The sequence below is a fragment of the Apiospora aurea genome (genome assembly GCF_038362705.1).
Source record: "Apiospora aurea strain CBS 24483 chromosome Unknown utg000001l_segment0_segment0, whole genome shotgun sequence".
Lineage (NCBI taxonomy): Eukaryota > Fungi > Ascomycota > Sordariomycetes > Amphisphaeriales > Apiosporaceae > Apiospora > Apiospora aurea.
In genome coordinates, this window is record NW_027117388.1 from 4,772,171 (window position 1) to 4,788,887 (window position 16,717).

At 55.6% G+C, this 16,717-nt stretch overlaps 5 protein-coding genes across 5 annotated transcripts; all 5 read left to right on the forward strand.

Moving 5' to 3' along the window:
• Positions 1 to 239: 239 nt before the first annotated feature.
• PG986_001457 (ATP-dependent bile acid permease) lies at positions 240 to 5,377 on the forward strand (the record flags this gene model as incomplete). The annotated part of the gene is made up of 2 exons (XM_066837679.1): positions 240 to 319; positions 385 to 5,377. The coding sequence occupies 2 exons, from the start codon at positions 240 to 242 to the stop codon at positions 5,375 to 5,377; spliced, it is 5,073 nt and encodes a 1,690-aa protein (XP_066706572.1).
• A 1,736-nt stretch (positions 5,378 to 7,113) lies between these two features.
• On the forward strand, positions 7,114 to 7,641 carry PG986_001458 (uncharacterized protein; the record flags this gene model as incomplete). Its single annotated transcript, XM_066837680.1, has 1 exon — positions 7,114 to 7,641. The coding sequence occupies one exon, from the start codon at positions 7,114 to 7,116 to the stop codon at positions 7,639 to 7,641; it is 528 nt and encodes a 175-aa protein (XP_066706573.1).
• A 535-nt stretch (positions 7,642 to 8,176) lies between these two features.
• On the forward strand, positions 8,177 to 11,251 carry PG986_001459 (uncharacterized protein; the record flags this gene model as incomplete). The annotated part of the gene is made up of 1 exon (XM_066837681.1): positions 8,177 to 11,251. The coding sequence occupies one exon, from the start codon at positions 8,177 to 8,179 to the stop codon at positions 11,249 to 11,251; it is 3,075 nt and encodes a 1,024-aa protein (XP_066706574.1).
• A 588-nt stretch (positions 11,252 to 11,839) lies between these two features.
• On the forward strand, positions 11,840 to 14,250 carry PG986_001460 (tissue alpha-l-fucosidase protein; the record flags this gene model as incomplete). Its single annotated transcript, XM_066837682.1, has 4 exons — positions 11,840 to 12,826; positions 12,894 to 13,072; positions 13,132 to 13,319; positions 13,382 to 14,250. 4 exons carry the CDS (start codon positions 11,840 to 11,842, stop codon positions 14,248 to 14,250), a joined length of 2,223 nt encoding a protein of 740 aa, XP_066706575.1.
• Positions 14,251 to 14,679: 429 nt separating this feature from the next.
• On the forward strand, positions 14,680 to 16,525 carry PG986_001461 (uncharacterized protein; the record flags this gene model as incomplete). The annotated part of the gene is made up of 3 exons (XM_066837683.1): positions 14,680 to 15,209; positions 15,263 to 15,969; positions 16,332 to 16,525. 3 exons carry the CDS (start codon positions 14,680 to 14,682, stop codon positions 16,523 to 16,525), a joined length of 1,431 nt encoding a protein of 476 aa, XP_066706576.1.
• Positions 16,526 to 16,717: the final 192 nt, after the last annotated feature.

Sequence of the window (16,717 nt, forward strand, 5' to 3'; positions counted from 1 at the left end):
TGTCTTTGGTCTGATAGCTTTTTTTTTCTACGAGCCCAAAAAGTAGACTGGCCTGTCTTGCCGACCCGTTGCGCGCCCTTCGGCTCATTACTGCCTTCATGCTGTATCCGAGATAAAGCGACTCTTCTTTCGCCTGATCCGAATCGCGACAAGCAGCAGGGCAATTTGGTGCCGTTTCCGACATTGTCTTGCCCGCGGGGCGCCGCCACTGGGCAGCCGGGATGTTGGGATTGGAAAGCATGGCTTCCACTGCGGACTTTGCTTCTTGTGGTTGGCCTATCTGGCGTGTTGACGATTTCACTACCTGTTTTCAATCCGAGTAGGTGTCCCCCTGATATCCTGCCCATGACTCACAGTGTTCTAACGAGAAACGTCTTTGCGCAGCTACCTAAAGATCCTTTTCCCCCTGATTGTTTTCGGCCTTTCCGTAACGAGCCTCGCCTACCAGAGCATCTTGCAGCGCATTCGATCAAAACGAGCGCGCGACTACCAGCATATTCCCGAGCACCGCCACCATACCGCGGTTCCGCCAGAGGAAGAGGAGGAACCCGCGAGTACCGACGACGATGAAGAAGGTCTTTCCATTGCCCAGAACGGCGGCGGTCGGCTGGCCCTCGTCAAGACCACTACCAAAGGCTCCATTGTTCAAGCCGATACCCCGCCAGGCCAACAACTGTCCGTGATCGTAGAGGAGCTCTGCGTGGTCGGTATCGTTGGCATTAACGTCGCTGCCCTCATCACCAATACTTATAGTGGGCGTGGTCGGATCTCCGCTGCCGTTGGTGTTGTGACGTGGCTATACGTTCTTGTCTTGGCGACTCTGCGACTCTTCCTCGGTAATACCAAATGGCGCGTACCCCGGATATGGAATCATACGGCGATCATCTACGGATTCCAATGGCTGTTCAGCCTCATTATATTCCGCTCCGTCATCATCCACCCCAGCTCCCAGTTGACCCAAATCCTGGTGGTTGCCGAATTCTGCTTGACCACAGTCTTGTTCATTATGACCATGTCGATTAGGAAAGGCAACAAGACGGTTATGCTGGAGTGGGAGGGGGACATTGAGCCTTCGCGGGAACCACTGGCATCTGTATTCTCTCTGATGACTTTCTCCTGGGTTGACGGCGTGCTTTGGGAAGGTTACAAGTCACCTCTGGTCATGGAAAAGGTGTGGAATTTGCTCCCCAAGGACAAGGCTGCTTATGTTCTCGCCGATTACCGCCAAGTCAAGAAGAACACTAGACTTATAATCCATCTGGCCAAATACTTCAAGAGCGATCTCATCCTGCAATGTTTGTGGGCATTGGCGTCGGGGGTGCTCACCTTTGCTCCGACTCTACTACTCAAGGCCATTTTGGAGTATGTCGAGAAGCCCGAGATTGCTCCCGTGAACGTCCTCTGGCTCTACGTCATTCTGCTCCCCGTCGCCGATATAATACGCTCCATTGCCGATGGCCAAGCTCTGTGGATCGGTCGAAAGATTTGCATCCGGATCCGAGCTATCATCATTGGCGATATCTACGCCAAGGCCCTGCGCCGCAAGGCAGCCAGTGGTAAAGACACTGTCCTCGGGACCGGCAATGGGAAAGAGGCTGTGAAGGAATCGCGGCTCGACAAGTTGAAGCGGATGATCGGTCTCAAGCGAAAGAGTGCCAGCGACGCTAGCAACGCAGCCGCCAGTAATGGGGAAGTTTCTAAGAAAGAGGACTCAAGCAAGGGTGCGGACGAGCAGGCGAATCTGGGTACCATCATCAACTTGATGTCTGTCGACAGTTTCAAGATCTCCGAGGTTACCTCGTACCTTCATTTCCTGCTGGCCAGCGCGCCCTCCCAGCTCATCATGTCCATCATTCTGCTGTGGCAGGTCATGGGTCTCAGTGCTATCCCGGGGCTTGTGATCATGGTCTTCCTTCTTCCAGTCAACATCCTTCTCGCCAGGGGCTTCCAATACACCCAGAAAAAGATCATGTCAGCTACGGACAAGCGTATCCATACCACCAACGAAGTCCTGCAAAACATCCGTATCATCAAGTACTTTGCTTGGGAGCAGCGCTTCGGTGAGATTGTCGACCAAAAGCGACGCGCTGAGCTGAAGGCATTGCGCAACCGCTATATGATCTGGGCGCTGGCCGTTGCCATCTGGAACACCGTCCCGGTCTTGATTACGTTCTGCTCTTTCTTGGTATACACCAAGATCGAAAAGAAGCCTCTGTATCCATCTGTCGCGTTCACTGCCATGTCTTTGTTCATGCTGCTCCGAGTACCTCTCGACCAGCTTGGCGACATGATTGCCCACGTGCAAGAAGCCCAGGTGTCGATTGACCGTGTCGAGGAGTTCCTGCTCGAGGATGAAACCGAGAAGTACAAGCAGCTTAGCGAGGAGAACGTCGACGACCAGGGTAATCGTGTCATCGGATTCCGCGATGCCACCTTCATCTGGGGCAGCAAAGATGCTGTCGCTGCAGATGGCTCTATGGCCTTCCGTCTCCTTGACCTGACCAGTGACTTCAAGATCGGCCAGCTGAACGTGATTGCAGGCCCTACTGGATCTGGAAAGACTTCGATGCTCATGGCCCTTCTCGGCGAGATGACCTTAATGAAGGGTCAAGTATATCTACCCGGCGGGCGGAGTCGTGAAGACGTTCATGTGGACCCCGAGACTGGGCTTGCCGAGACTTGCGCATATGTCGCCCAGAGTGCTTGGTTGGTTAACGCTAACATCAAGGAAAATATTCTGTTCTCTGCCCCCTACGACGAAAAACGATACCGAGACGTCATTGTTGCCTGCGCCCTAGAACGCGATCTCGAGATCCTAGACAACGGCGACGAGACACTCGTTGGCGAAAAGGGTATTACACTGTCCGGCGGCCAGAAACAGCGTATTTCGTTGGCACGAGCCGTCTACTCCAACTCGCGGCACCTGCTCCTCGACGACTGCCTCAGCGCTGTTGACTCTCACACCGCCCAATGGATATTCACCAACTGCATTCGTGGCCCTCTCATGCGCGACCGCACTTGCATCCTTGTCACCCATAATATCACCCTTTGTGTTCCTTCTTCCGAGTATGTCGTTGTTTTGGACAACGGTAGAGTTTCGGCTCAAGGACCTCCCGCCGAAGTAATTGCATCTGGCGCTCTGGGTGAGGACATGCAGAACAGATCCCGCCCCAACTCGGCCCACGCTTCCCGAATCCCATCTCGAGTTCCATCAAGTGTTGGAGAAGGCAGTGGCGAAACCCTTATCGACGGTGCTGCCAACGGTGATTCCAACGGCAAATCCAAGGACAAGAAGGAGAAAAAGAAGAAGCAGGATGCTATGGAAGAAACGAAAGCGACCGGCGCTGTCAAATGGCCCGTTGTCAAGCTCTACCTCAACGCCATGGGCTCATGGTGGTTCTGGATGCTCACCATCTTCGTCTTCGGTGGACAGCAACTCTCGGGAGTCGCGCAAAACTTATGGATTAAGCAATGGGCCGAGCAGTACACGACCGAGGCCGAAAGCATCAACACCTTCACGGTTGGCGCCGTAAGTCAGAACTCCGTCGGCCACTTTGCCACGCCCAACGCATTCTCGACCGTTGCCAGTCATGTCCAATCTGGTGCCTTTTTCAGTCCTGCACAGTACTCAGCTGCCAATGCTCCTGATGAGGTCAATGTTAATTACTACCTCATGGTCCTTGCATTGATCGGCGTGGCTGGTGCCGTCCTTGCTCTCGTCCGCGACCTCTGGCTCTTCTTTGGCTCGCTTACTGCTTCTTGGAAGCTGCACAATCGATTGATGAGCTCGGTCGCCAGGGCCAAGTTCAAGTTCTTTGACGTCACCCCTCTCGGTCAAATCATGAACCGTTTCAGTAAGGATCTTGAAGCCATCGACCAGGAAGTTGCACCTGTTGCTATCGGAGTTATGAGCTGTGTCTTGGGTATACTCGTGACAATTGTCTTGATTGGCTTCGTCACCCCTGGCTTCTTGATAGCTGGCGGCTTCATCACTGGGGCATACGTGTTCGTGGGCCTTTTCTACCTTCGCGCATCTCGAGACCTCAAGCGATTAGAGTCGGTCAACCGAAGCCCGCTGTTCCAGCAATTTGGCGAGACCTTATCCGGTGTCACTACTATTCGTGCCTACGGCGATGAGCGCCGTTTCATCCGCGAAAACCTGACCAAGATCAACACACAAGCCCGCCCGTTCATCTACCTTTGGGCCGCTAACAGATGGCTGGCATTCCGTACAGATGTGCTGGGTGATCTTGTTGCCTTCTTCGCAGGTGTGTTCGTCATCCTTAGCTTGGGCAAGATTCAGGCAGGCGCTGCAGGTATCTCGCTTAGCTACGCCATCACCTTCTCCGAGAACATGCTCTGGCTTGTCAGACTGTACGCTATGAACGAGCAGAACATGAATTCGGTGGAACGAGTCAAGGAATACCTCGATGTCGAACAAGAGGCGGAGCCAATCAACGAGAAGTGCCGACCTCCCGCCAACTGGCCGGCCCATGGATCCGTTGAATTCATCTCGTACTCCACAAGATACCGATCCGACTTAGACCCTGTTCTGCGCAAGGTTACTTTCAAGATCAACCCTCTGGAGAAGGTTGGTGTTGTTGGTCGCACCGGTGCAGGCAAGAGTTCCTTGACCTTGGCGCTGTTCCGAGCCCTTGAGGCCGAGGAGGGCAAGATTCTTCTCGACGACATCGACATTGGCACTATAGGTCTCAAGGACCTCCGTGAGGCTATCACCATTGTCCCTCAAGATCCTACCTTATTCACAGGCACCATCCGAACCAACCTGGACCCATTCGATTTATATACTGACGAGGAGATCTTCAACGCGCTACGCCGAGTGCAGCTGATTGGTCCCAATGAAACTCCAGTCACCCCCGTCACAACCATTGCTCTGGCCTCTGAGCCGGCAGCTTCCGACGAAGCCGCCGGGCCCCCACCATCGCCGACTGCCACCAACAAAAACCTTTTCCTTGATCTGTCTTCTGCTGTGTCCGAGTCTGGATCAAACCTGTCCCAGGGCCAGCGGCAATTGCTCTGCTTGGCTCGAGCTATGCTTAAGAACCCGAAACTCCTCATCATGGACGAGGCCACTGCGTCCATCGACTATGCGACCGACTCCAAGATCCAGGGCACCATACGTCAACTCGAAAGCACCACCATTACCATCGCACACAGACTGGCCACCATTGTGGATTACGACAAGGTGCTGGTGCTGGACCACGGTGAGCTCATTGAGTACGGCGATCCGTACGAGCTGCTTAAGAAGACGGATGGCAGCTTCCGGTCCATGTGCGAGACGAGCGGTGATATGGATACGCTAATGAAGGCGGCAAAGAAGGCTTTTGAAGCCAAGAGGCTCGTGGATGACGAGTAGCAAGCAGTGTGTTGATATTGCCAAACAGACCGAGTTGACAAATGAACTCGGCCAACGGGGGCGGGAAGGAAAGTCTTAGTGAGGTTTAGAGAAGAAGCCCCCATTGCATAATCTTGTATAGCATAACCTAGATATCCGGTGCACTTTTTCTTGCATTGGCATAGAGGCGTTGTTTGGGCTTTTTGTGTTGCTGTCCTGTGTCTTATCAGACCGTTAGACGTTTAGTAAATCAAACTTTTGTTTAGTTATTTGCATTTCAGAGGTTGACTCATTGTATCGGTCCTTGATTCTCAGCAACACTATGTAAGTCCAAATTGGTTCTGTTTGCAGAACATATATTCACTAGTATGTAATATATACGATTCAAACAATCTAACTTCTGTTTTAAATGGTCATTTTATAAGCTGGAAGGTACTCCCGGGTCTAGTCCAGCCATAAAAAAAAAAGCATAAGTCTCCCTGGCCTCCTAAGTTGTAACTAGGATGCATTATAAAATGCATCACGAGAATAACCCCGTGATAAACTATTTATTCCACCAATTCCCCCGTTACTTCCGTTATATCCGTTAATGCCGCTACTATTAGTACTGTTAATGCCACTTTTCTTGCCGCCAACAAGGGGCACAGCTTCGTTAAACAGATGAAAATGGCACACTCTTAACAGTGGTACTACCGATATGGATAATGCGAGGGTCTAAAGGATGAGGAAGTACTGGGGGCTCCCTCATGTGCGTACTCTTACCACTCGGGCTGGTTACCATCGTTGATGGCTTGTCAGCAAAGTCGTAACGCCGGAGGAAGCCTACGTTTCGCCGCTGGGCCATCCATTCCGGCTCGAGATGCGAGCTTGTTTATGGACGCTGGCAGTTTGGAAGGCCTATTCGAGTCCATCATCACATTTAGGAAGCAGATGGCGGGGGTCGACGGCAACAAAGTCCAGTTCAACGTCTCGGTGGACCGACCACATGTCTTTTTCTTGACGTACCCGGTTCTTGGTACGCAAAAAGGAGGCATGTGCGAGTATTGAGAGGGGCGAAGGGATTTCTAGCCGGATAAGATGACGGTTACGGCCCTCCCATTTAAAGACAGACATATACCAGGTTAACATACAGCCCGAGACACCATCGTGGCGTAATTGCATAGTCCGGTACAATTCCGGAGTAGTACTAATGAAAGAAAGCTTATCGACAAACGAATAGCTTTGGCTGAACTGCTCTCGGTTGCATAACATAGGACGCCAGGAACACACTGGGGATTCCAGATAACGCTACGGGCTGGAAACGCTTGCAGTTTCAAACGACAGCTGTCGTGCGCCGTAGCGGCGTGTCACGGGAAAACTGCAAAAGTAGCCAATCGCCATCGCCATATTTGGGTTGTCATCCACCCAACTGCTGTTCCGGATCGACTCCAGGGGTGTTTGGAGATCTTCGGGGTCGGATGGCCTTCGATTCTTCGACTGATGTCGGGTAACTTTGCGAGGGCAGACCCTCCAGCCCAAAAACAGCGGCAGCTTGCGTAACATGCAATCGGACGAACTTGGAAAGCGGCAGAGCCTCACTGGATATCGGACGAAGTAGAAACCTCGAGGACGACGACGTATTTGAAACAGACTGGCGTGGCCGTGTTCTGAAGACCTCCAACTTCCCCGTGGCATACGGTTCCAGCTTTTTCTCCCGTCACCTTCCTGCATCAGCAACCCCGAAATCCCGTCAGCTTCACATACCAAGTGACTTCACGATGCGCGCCACTTACGCCACCCGCAGGGCACCACTGAATGCGCTGCTATGTGTCTTGTTCTTGTTGACCAGCGTGCTTGCCGTCGCTTTGCCGGAGCCGGAGCCGGGACTCCTCGACATCGACATCGACATTCACCTGGGCGACCTGGGCGATCTGGCCAACCTCACCGCGCGTCCGGTATGCGACCAATACTCCTTCGTCGCCAACTACTCAACCATCGGCGCCAACACCACCATGCGCGACGCGCTCGAGAACGCGTCGCCGCACGGCGCCGAACTGGTGGCCAACGTGGTCAAGGCCGCCATGAAGGTGGCCGGCTACTTCACCCACGACGTGATGATCAACAAGATGTGCGGGAACCTGAGCGAGCTCGCTGGCCAGGCGGCGGCCTTGAACTACTCGAACGGCATCGTGGCGGACCAGGTGGTGGTGGACGGGAAGGGGCTTGGTGCGGGCGCTCGCGGGGGAAACTCGTTGGTGTTGGTCATGACGCTTTCGCTCTCGCTGGTGCTGGTGCTGGTGGTTTGAGCCGGACGGAGACGGGGTCGGTGGTTGCTTTGGGAATGTGGCATTCGCGGGCGGATGTTTCGAGCTGCTGGACTGCCGTCTTATGTTGGTATTACTGGTGGAATAACTGGTGTTGGATTGTTATCTTCAAAGTGATTCAGTGTTACATTGCGTCTGATGATGTCGGGAGAATGAGCGCCGATATGGTACGACCCCTGCAAACGACACGGCAAGAGCACTTCTGCCCTCCTTCCTCATTTGCCGTTCACTAGGATGCTGATCTGTGATCTGTTGGGGTAGACGGGGGCAGGGGTGCTTTAGAGACGAGGGGTACATGAGATACCGGTATCAATCAAGCGGCAAATTGCGGTCGTCTTATCAGACCCCTCAATAATAGATGATGTTACTTAGATTGCCATGGCATTCATGAAGACAGCCCATTTGCAGCATGTCGAGGCAAAGGACGTACTTAGACCGTGGAGTTGACCGCTGAAGGCCGAACAGACGGTGCATGTCTGATCTGAACCGCCACCATTTTGCCAGTGTAGGACCTGATATGGCTCGGTGCACGACGTCCTTATTCAGCCCCCGGCGGCTCCTCCGGCTCATCGGCATAACGGCGATTGCCGGTGTCACGCACACCTTGGCCGATGTGCCGGCGGATCCAGGGCCCGGTGGTACGGCGCCAGTGCGGCCGTTTCGCCTCGACCAAGTTCACTTGGGCGATGGACTGCTACAGGAGAAGCGCGACCGCATGAAAGAATTCCTACGCGGGTACGATGAACGACGGTTCTTGGTCCTCTTCAACAACCAGGCGGGCCGGCCTAACCCGGGTGGTGTCGAGGTGCCTGGCGGCTGGGAAGATGGCGGCCTACTCAGCGGCCACTGGACAGGCCACTACATGACCGCCCTTTCCCAGGCGTATGCCGACCAGGGTGAGGACGTCTTCAAGGCCAAGCTCGACTGGATGGTCAATGAGCTGGCGGCGTGCCAGGACGCCATCACCTCGAGGATGGACGGGGATGGTGCCGGTGGACAGCAACCAGGCAACGACACGACAGTCGGCCGCGTGTCTGGCAAGTTCGGCAACGCACTTCAGCTGAACCAGGGCGACCAGGAGCAGTATGTGACTCTCCCGCAGAAGACAATCAATCAGCTGCGCGATTTCACTATCGCAACCTGGGTGAACTTGGCTTCTGACCAGACTTGGACTCGCCTGTTCGACTTCGGCAAGGACACCAGCGTGAACATGTTCCTCACGCCACGCGCGGACACGTTACAACACGCACCGCGATTCGCTATCACCACCGCTGGCTCTGGTCAAGAGCAACAAATCAATGGCAAGACGGCACTGCCGGTGGGTGAGTGGGTACACATCGCGGTTGTCCTCGAGGGTACGACTGGGACTCTGTACGTCGATGGCCAAGTGGCCGGCACAAATACCGGCATGACCCGGAACCCGACGAGTCTCGACAACCCGGGCAACCGGTGGATCGGTCGGTCTCAGTACGGAGACGCGCTGCTCAAGGCCACGATCGACGAGTTTCATGTCTTCAGCCGCGCGCTAAGTGCCGATGAGATCCAGTCTCTGCAGACCTCCGCGGCGGGCTCGACAGGTGGAGGTAACATCGCCTGGTACAAGTTCGACGAAAAGAACGGAACCAGTCTGAAGGACGCTTCCCCGAACGGCCGAGACGCGGGTATAGTGAGCGACGAAGGATCCGGCACGGTCAACTGGGCTCCGACGCACCCTGGTTACGTGGGTGCGCTTCCGGAGGACACAGTTCTGAGGCTCGGCCCGCCCCGCTGGGCCATCTACGGAGGTGATGCCGCCACCAATACTTGGGCACCCTGGTACACGCAGCACAAGATCATGCGAGGGCTACTCGACGCTTACTACAACACAAACAACTCACAAGCACTTGATGTTGTAGTCAAAATGGCAGGCTGGGCGCACCTCGCCTTGACCATCGGCGACAGGAACCAGCCGGGCTACAAGGGAAATCTGACCAGGGAGGATCTCAACTACATGTGGGATCTCTACATCGCCGGCGAGTTCGGTGGGGCCAACGAGGTGTTTCCGGAGATCTATGAGCTGACCGGAGACTCCCGGCACCTGGAAACAGCCACGGCTTTTGACAACCGGGCGTCTCTTTTTGGTGCCGCTGTAGCAGATCGAGATATCCTGGTCTTGACCCACGATCACAATCCGGGTCCACGCCGCACAGATCGACTGCACGCCAACACGCACGTTCCTCAGTTTATCGGCTACCTCCGAATCTTCGAGCAGAACGGGAACCAAGACTACTTCGACGCGGCCAAGAACTTCTACGGCTGGATCGTCCCGCACCGCGAGTTCGCCCACGGCGGCACCGGCGGCAACTACCCGGGCTCCAACGACAATGCCGAGATGTTCCAGAACCGGGACAACATTGCCCACGCCATTGCCGGCAACGGCGCCGAGACGTGCACCACGTACAACATGCTCAAGCTGGCCCGGAATCTGTTCCTGCACGAGCACAACGCCACGTATATGGACAACTACGAGCGCGGTCTGTTCAACATGATCACCGGGTCCCGCGCCGACACGGGGAGCACCGCGGACCCGCAGCTCACCTACTTCCAGCCCCTGACGCCCGGCTCCGCCCGCGACTATGGCAACACTGGCACCTGCTGCGGCGGTACCGGCATGGAGAGCCACACCAAGTATCAAGAGACGGTGTACCTGCGCGCGGCTGACGGCTCCGCGCTCTGGGTGAACCTGTACGTCCCCTCGACGCTGACTTGGGAGGAGAAGGGCTTCGAGGTCAAGCAGGAGACGACCTTCCCCCGCGGCGGCACGACCAAGCTCACCATCACGGGACATGGCCCGCTCGACATCAAGTTGCGGGTGCCCGCGTGGGCTCAGAAGGGCGTCAAGGTGGCCGTTAACTCCGAGGAGGACGAGCAGATTCCGGAACCCGGCACGTACTTGACTCTTAGCCGCACCTGGAGGACGAACGACACCATCGAGATGCAGATGCCTTTTAGTATCCGCATCGAGCGTGCCCTCGACCGCCCCGATACCCAAGCCATCATGTGGGGCCCCGTGCTTCTCCAAACCGTCGGCCGACCTACTGGTAGCAGCGGCTACTGGGAACTCTCGCTATACCGATACCTCAAGCTCGACGGCGACTACTCCCGCGCCGCCGTTGCGCCCACGGGCAGCAAGACCGCAGCAGGCGATCCCCTGTTCCGCGTCCGGGCGGGCGGCAACAGTAACAACAAAGACTTGACGGTGCGCCCCTACTACATCAGCGACACGCAGCCCGTCTCGTCCTACTTCCGCCGCGTGGAGCCGCGCGTCGTCTTCGGGGCCCTCGACACGGGCGTCGCGAACCGCAAGCGCAACGACGGGCTGCCGCGCTACGACGTGCCGGTCCAGGGGGTCGCGTCGCCGGGCGCGGACGGGCCGACGTTTTTGGACGTGGTGTGGGACCGGGCGCCGTTCGCCTCGCATGATGCGTTTGTGGATGTGGTGACGGAGGTCGCGGGGGCGTTTGTCAAGGCGGGTGTGTTTTCGGCTAAGGAGCGGGATACGATTGTTGGGAAGGCGAGGGAGGCGGAGGCGGAGGCGGAGCTGGCGGTGTGACGGGCTAGTAGGGCGGTGGGATAGGGGTAATTAGGTTTCGGCTCCTGGGTACGTTGAGCTTGGGTCTAGTACTATGTTTTTGTTGTCATTCTAGTTATGTTTTGTTGAATTACCCCGAAGTCCTTTTACTACTTGTTCTTTCCAAATGTATGTTTGTTTCGTCTGGGGTGATATCGAGCCTGTAGAATACGCCAGACCGATTAACCCCTCAATAGCGACAGCGTTGTCGCCATTGAGGGGGGATGATACAGCGTTGCTTTTACGCCAAGACATGTCTAGCTCTGGGTGGGTCGGACATAACCGCCGATCCGGAGCTAACCCCCCGGTCTAGATCGGAACAAATGCCGATAGCCATCGGAGGGGTGCCGGAGGGGTATGATAAATCAAAAAGAACCGCATCGACACTAGACACGGGCCTCCCAGTACAAACGTTTTATGTCAGAGATCTGTATCAACTCATACTTGTTAATATGGCTCTCGTAACCGCATTGTTACTGTTATTTCCAGTCGCAAGCGTTAATGGTGTATCACAACCAGCTTCAACCACATCAGAGGTATCCATTCAAACCATACATGACGTACAGTATCATGACACTAAAGTTTTCTCAGTCCATACGGCTTGATCTCGGACCCTTTTATAACAACAAAGCGTTTGGCACATATCCGGGTGAGGCAGCCTTTGACACGCTTAATCAGTCGTACCCCGCACCAAATTTCGGGAAACCATTCTACACATCCAAAGAGACAGGGATCGTGTACTCCTTCCCAGGTTATACCGGTCCCGTCAAGCCCGACAATGTGATATGCAGCGGGCAGACCATCCCCGTGCCGCCGGGGTCATACTTCTCCGCCTCCTTCCTGATCGCGGCGGACGTGGACCAGGCGACAGTCGCCGCCGACGTCACCTTCATCTACGAGGATGACAGCGCCACGACTTACGAGTTGCGCGCCCTGAACTTCTACGAGTACTTGACCATCAACCGCGGCGAGATCGTGTTCCCGAGCCACTTCACCAGTAACGGGACCAACTTCAACACGAGCCACATCTTCGAGCGCACGGCGGCTCTGTCTGCCGGTAAGACGCTGAGTTCCATCAGACTGCCGACGACGACCAACGCGACAGCGGGCCGACAGCACATCTTCGCTATCTCGCTGTGGCAGGGCGCCTCGTTGGGAGTGCAGTCGGTGAGGCCGACGCAAAAGTGGCTCGAGAATGGTGTTCAGGCGGTCGAAGTCACGGTGAACAATGCTGGTACCGAATGCGTCACTGGGGGCGAAAAGGTTCTATCTCTCGAGGGACCGGGGTTTCGAACGGTCAGTCCTGGCCGGCTTAAGCGCCTGTGCCCAGGAGACCAAAAAGTCGTGGCCATCGGAGTCGAAGGATCTTCGAATGGCTCGACCGCGGCTGACGTTGTCATCAATGACGGCAAGAGTCAGAGCAGGTTGCCGTTCAATGCCCTGAGCATTGGTCTCACGGAGTGGACTACCGATCTCAACAATATGGCCCGGCATGAGAGCCCGGACTGGTTCAACGACGGAAAGTTTGGCATCTTCATCCATTGGGGCCCTTATTCGGTGACTGGTTGGTTATCAATGAATATGCCACATCCGAGGCAACCAAGCTGACATTTCTGTGTGATAGGCTGGGGTAACTCTTCTCCGTACGAGAGTTATGCTGAGTGGTTCTGGTGGTATTCGACCCATCGCCCCGAAGCCGACAAAGTCCGGCTTCTACGACTATCGGTTGAGGACGTATGGGCCGGATTGGGTGTATGATGACACCTTCCCGGACTTCGATGCTTCCAAGTTTGATCCCAAGATGTGAGTTTCCATGCAGCCCCCTTCGCCTTGCTTGTGGCGCTCTAACTTAGCAACCTCAGGTGGGTTGACTTATTCGCCGAGGCCGGAGCAAAGTACTTTGTGTTCACCACCAAGCACCACGATGGCTTCGCCCTCTTCGACAGCGGCGCTGTTTCAAATCGCACTTCGTTGCACTACGGACCGAAGCGCGACCTCCTTGGAGAGCTATTCGAGGCGGCCGAGACATACCAGCCAGCGTTGAAGCGCGGTACATACTTCTCGCTGCCGGAATGGTTCAATCCAGCTTGGGAGAAGTACGGCTTCACCCAGTTCGACAGACCATCCTTGACCTCTTGGACGGGGGCCTAGCGACGAACCCCTATACCGGCGAGAAGGAGCCCTACACAGGGTACGTCCCGGTAGAGGACTTCGTCGCTGACCTGATGCTCCCGCAGATGGAGGCGCTGGCCTACAAATACAACACGGACATCATGTGGTGCGACACGGGCGCCGCGAACGCAACCGCCGAGTTCGCGGCGCGGTGGTGGAACATCGCGAGGCGCCAGGGCCGCCAGGTGGCCATCAACTCGCGCTGCGGCGTAGCGCAGGCGGCCGACTTCGACACGCCCGAGTACGAGACCTTCTCGGGCGCGCAGCGCCGCAAGTGGGAGTCGAACCAGGGCATGGACCCCTACAGCTACGGGTACAACACGGCGACGCCCGAGGCGGCCTACATGAACGCGTCCACCATCGTCCGGACCTTGGTCGACATGGTCGCCAAGAACGGCAACCTGCTCCTCGACATCGGGCCGCGCGCCGACGGGTCCATCGTCCAGGCCGAGGTCGACAACCTGCGGGAGGCGGGCCGGTGGATCCGTGCGCACGGCGAGGCGGTCTTCAACACGACGTACTGGTTCGTCCAGAGCGAGGGACCGGGGATCCGGTTTACCCAGACGGAGTCGGCCTTCTATATTCTGTTCTTGGACAGGCCGCCTGTTTCGGAGGGCGTGGTGAAGGTGCTGGCCCCTGTGCCGATATTGCAGGGCGACCAAGTCAGCTTGCTGACTGTCGAAGGGGGCGGCTTGCTTCCGTGGGCTGTCGCTGGCGAGGGAAGCGATGCCGTACTCAATATCAGAGTGGAGGAAGCTCTTTTGGATAGCGATGAGTTCTGCTGGGTCTTCAAGGTCGCTTATGCGTAGACAGGGCATGTCGAGGCCACCCGTGGCCAACTAGACGTACGCTCGTCGAGCGAGATTGATGAGTTCGTAAAAAGCCGACGGAGTGAAGCAAGGAAGAGTTCCAACTGGCCAATCGTCGTCGCTGCCTCACAGAAATCACATGATCATCCGACGTTGCGCGCCACTTGTGGCTCGGCTAACGGTTTGTGGCCGTGTTGTTGCGTTGTTGTCCCAGAGAGCCGGGTTGCACTGTTGATTGCTTTTCTTGGGGGGCGCAGGGATAGGGTCGGATTTCCCCTCCCCTCCCAGCCCGAACATCTCCTCCGCTCGCTGTGAATCGTTCGTCTTTTGGCCTCTCGAGCACAACCCTTCTGCCGATGTCACTTTTGGGTGCTGCGGACACTAGTGCGGACGGTATTCCGATGGCATAGGTATTGTTAGTCCCCCAAGATGATGACATCCCGGTCCACTTTTGTGCGACTTGCAGCGACGGCACGGCAATGGGGGCCCGCCTTGAGACAATCACAGCCGCCTGCTTGGAGGCTTCGCGGGTCCCGTTGGCCTACGAGAGGCATCAAACATGTCTGGGTCAAGCATACCCAGCGATCCGATGAGCCGCACGACGAGCCAACAGTGCCTGTCCAACAACAGGGTGATCAGGCACGCCCCGCTCTGTTGCCCTCCGACCGCGCTAGCCTCGATGCTGCACTCGGAATGAAGCACGTCGAGGTTGAAGCATGGAAACACGACGGGAAACACGCCCTCGATGTTCTCGATGGTCTTTGCCTGGAGCCTCATGACGTCCAAGCCATCCCGAAAGCAATCAAGTGTCTAGAGGCCTACAAACATTCGATACAAGATCTCTCTGTTGACGACGCCAAGGCTACCATTGCGCGCGACGAAGCAGGCAACAGAGTCGTCCAGTGGTTTGAAACGGAGGCCATCAATCAACAGATCAAAGGCAATCATCCAGAGAACCGGTATGGCTTGCTACTCTCCTGCTTTGAAGGGCAGCTGCTTACCCCAGCCACAGAGCGCTCCTTCAGCTCATAAGTGATATTCTCATTGGCGCTGATCGCCTACCCAAGCTCGAGTCGTGGATACGCACAAACAGCAGAACTCCCAAAGGCGTAACCGACAAACGAGCTCTATTTATCATTGAGTTGTGGAAAGGCAACCTCTACGCAAACATGTTCAACTCGCTCGTATGGTGGCACCCAGATGGTGCCCAAGACGACGCAATGGATTATTTATCCAACTCATACGAGTATATGCTCCACGACACATTGAATATGATTCCACACGTTCAGGCCAAAACCCGCATCATGGGCATAATGAAGAACCCCGACTTGGTCTGCTTAGACCCGAGAAGCTTCGACCGGTACCTTGCCAGTTTTGAGCGGCATATGTTCTTGACGCGAGATTTCTCTGTTCGTATTCAATTTGATCTAGCTGGCATCAAGATGGTCCATCCGTTTCATCCAGACCCTTACCCCTTTTTGGACTTCTTGGGTGAGGTCCTCTCAGATCCACTTCACACTTGGAGATTCTACGCAATAGAAGGCAGAAAGCGTAGCCTATCCAATTACTACTACTTTTTGTGCACCAGGGCGGAAGAGATCCTGGCTAGTAGGGGGCGTGCCCAAGATGCCGAATGGATCTTCCCCGCTTACGACAAGCTGTTCGGTCGGGACGTGGACACGTTTTGGGGGAAAGATCCATTATCTGCTGAGGTCCGGCGTCAGTGGTCACACAACTGGCGTGCGAAACACTATCCTGGTGTCTCTAAACCTCGGGTGGAGGGAAAGGCGGGACCGAAGCGGTAGCCCTCATTATCGGAATGCATTTGATCGCTGTTAGTCTTGTTTTCTTGACTTAATTCAGCTTCACCCGGAGGCGGGAGGCGCATCTCGAATACATCCGGCCGGGTTTCGACGATCAGACAGTCTCGAAAGTCCAGATGATGATGATGATGATGCACACTACAGTCAACAGCGATCTGGAATCTATGGACTTTCTCCCACAACCGGGACCTCAGAAAGCAACAGAGATCTAGACCCTGGGTTTCTTGTTTCGTTGGAACTTACTACTACCACACGTAGCCCTCAGCCAGGGCCCAGACTCCGGACCCCCTTTCAGCGAAGCATGGACCAAAAAGCTTATCTCGACTTCGGATTTTCTCAAAACCAATCTGCTTGCACAATTCATTCGCGGTCCAAGGGAGGAGGCTGTGAGTCCAGGCCCTGGCCTCGACCATTACCGCAATGGTGTGGTTTCGTCGGATCTACGAGCCTAGGCGCCTGTCAAGTGTCAAAGCCGGGAGATGTTGCCTCGGTGTGTTCTAGGCCCTCGTCCGGTAACGAGGCTGTCTGTGCCGTGGTTTCAGGCGGCGACGCATCAGCAATGTTTGCTGACTTTTCTTTTGTTGGGTTGGACAATGCTTTGCATCGATTGTCAGAGGATCACTTCTGATGTAGGATCGGTCGAT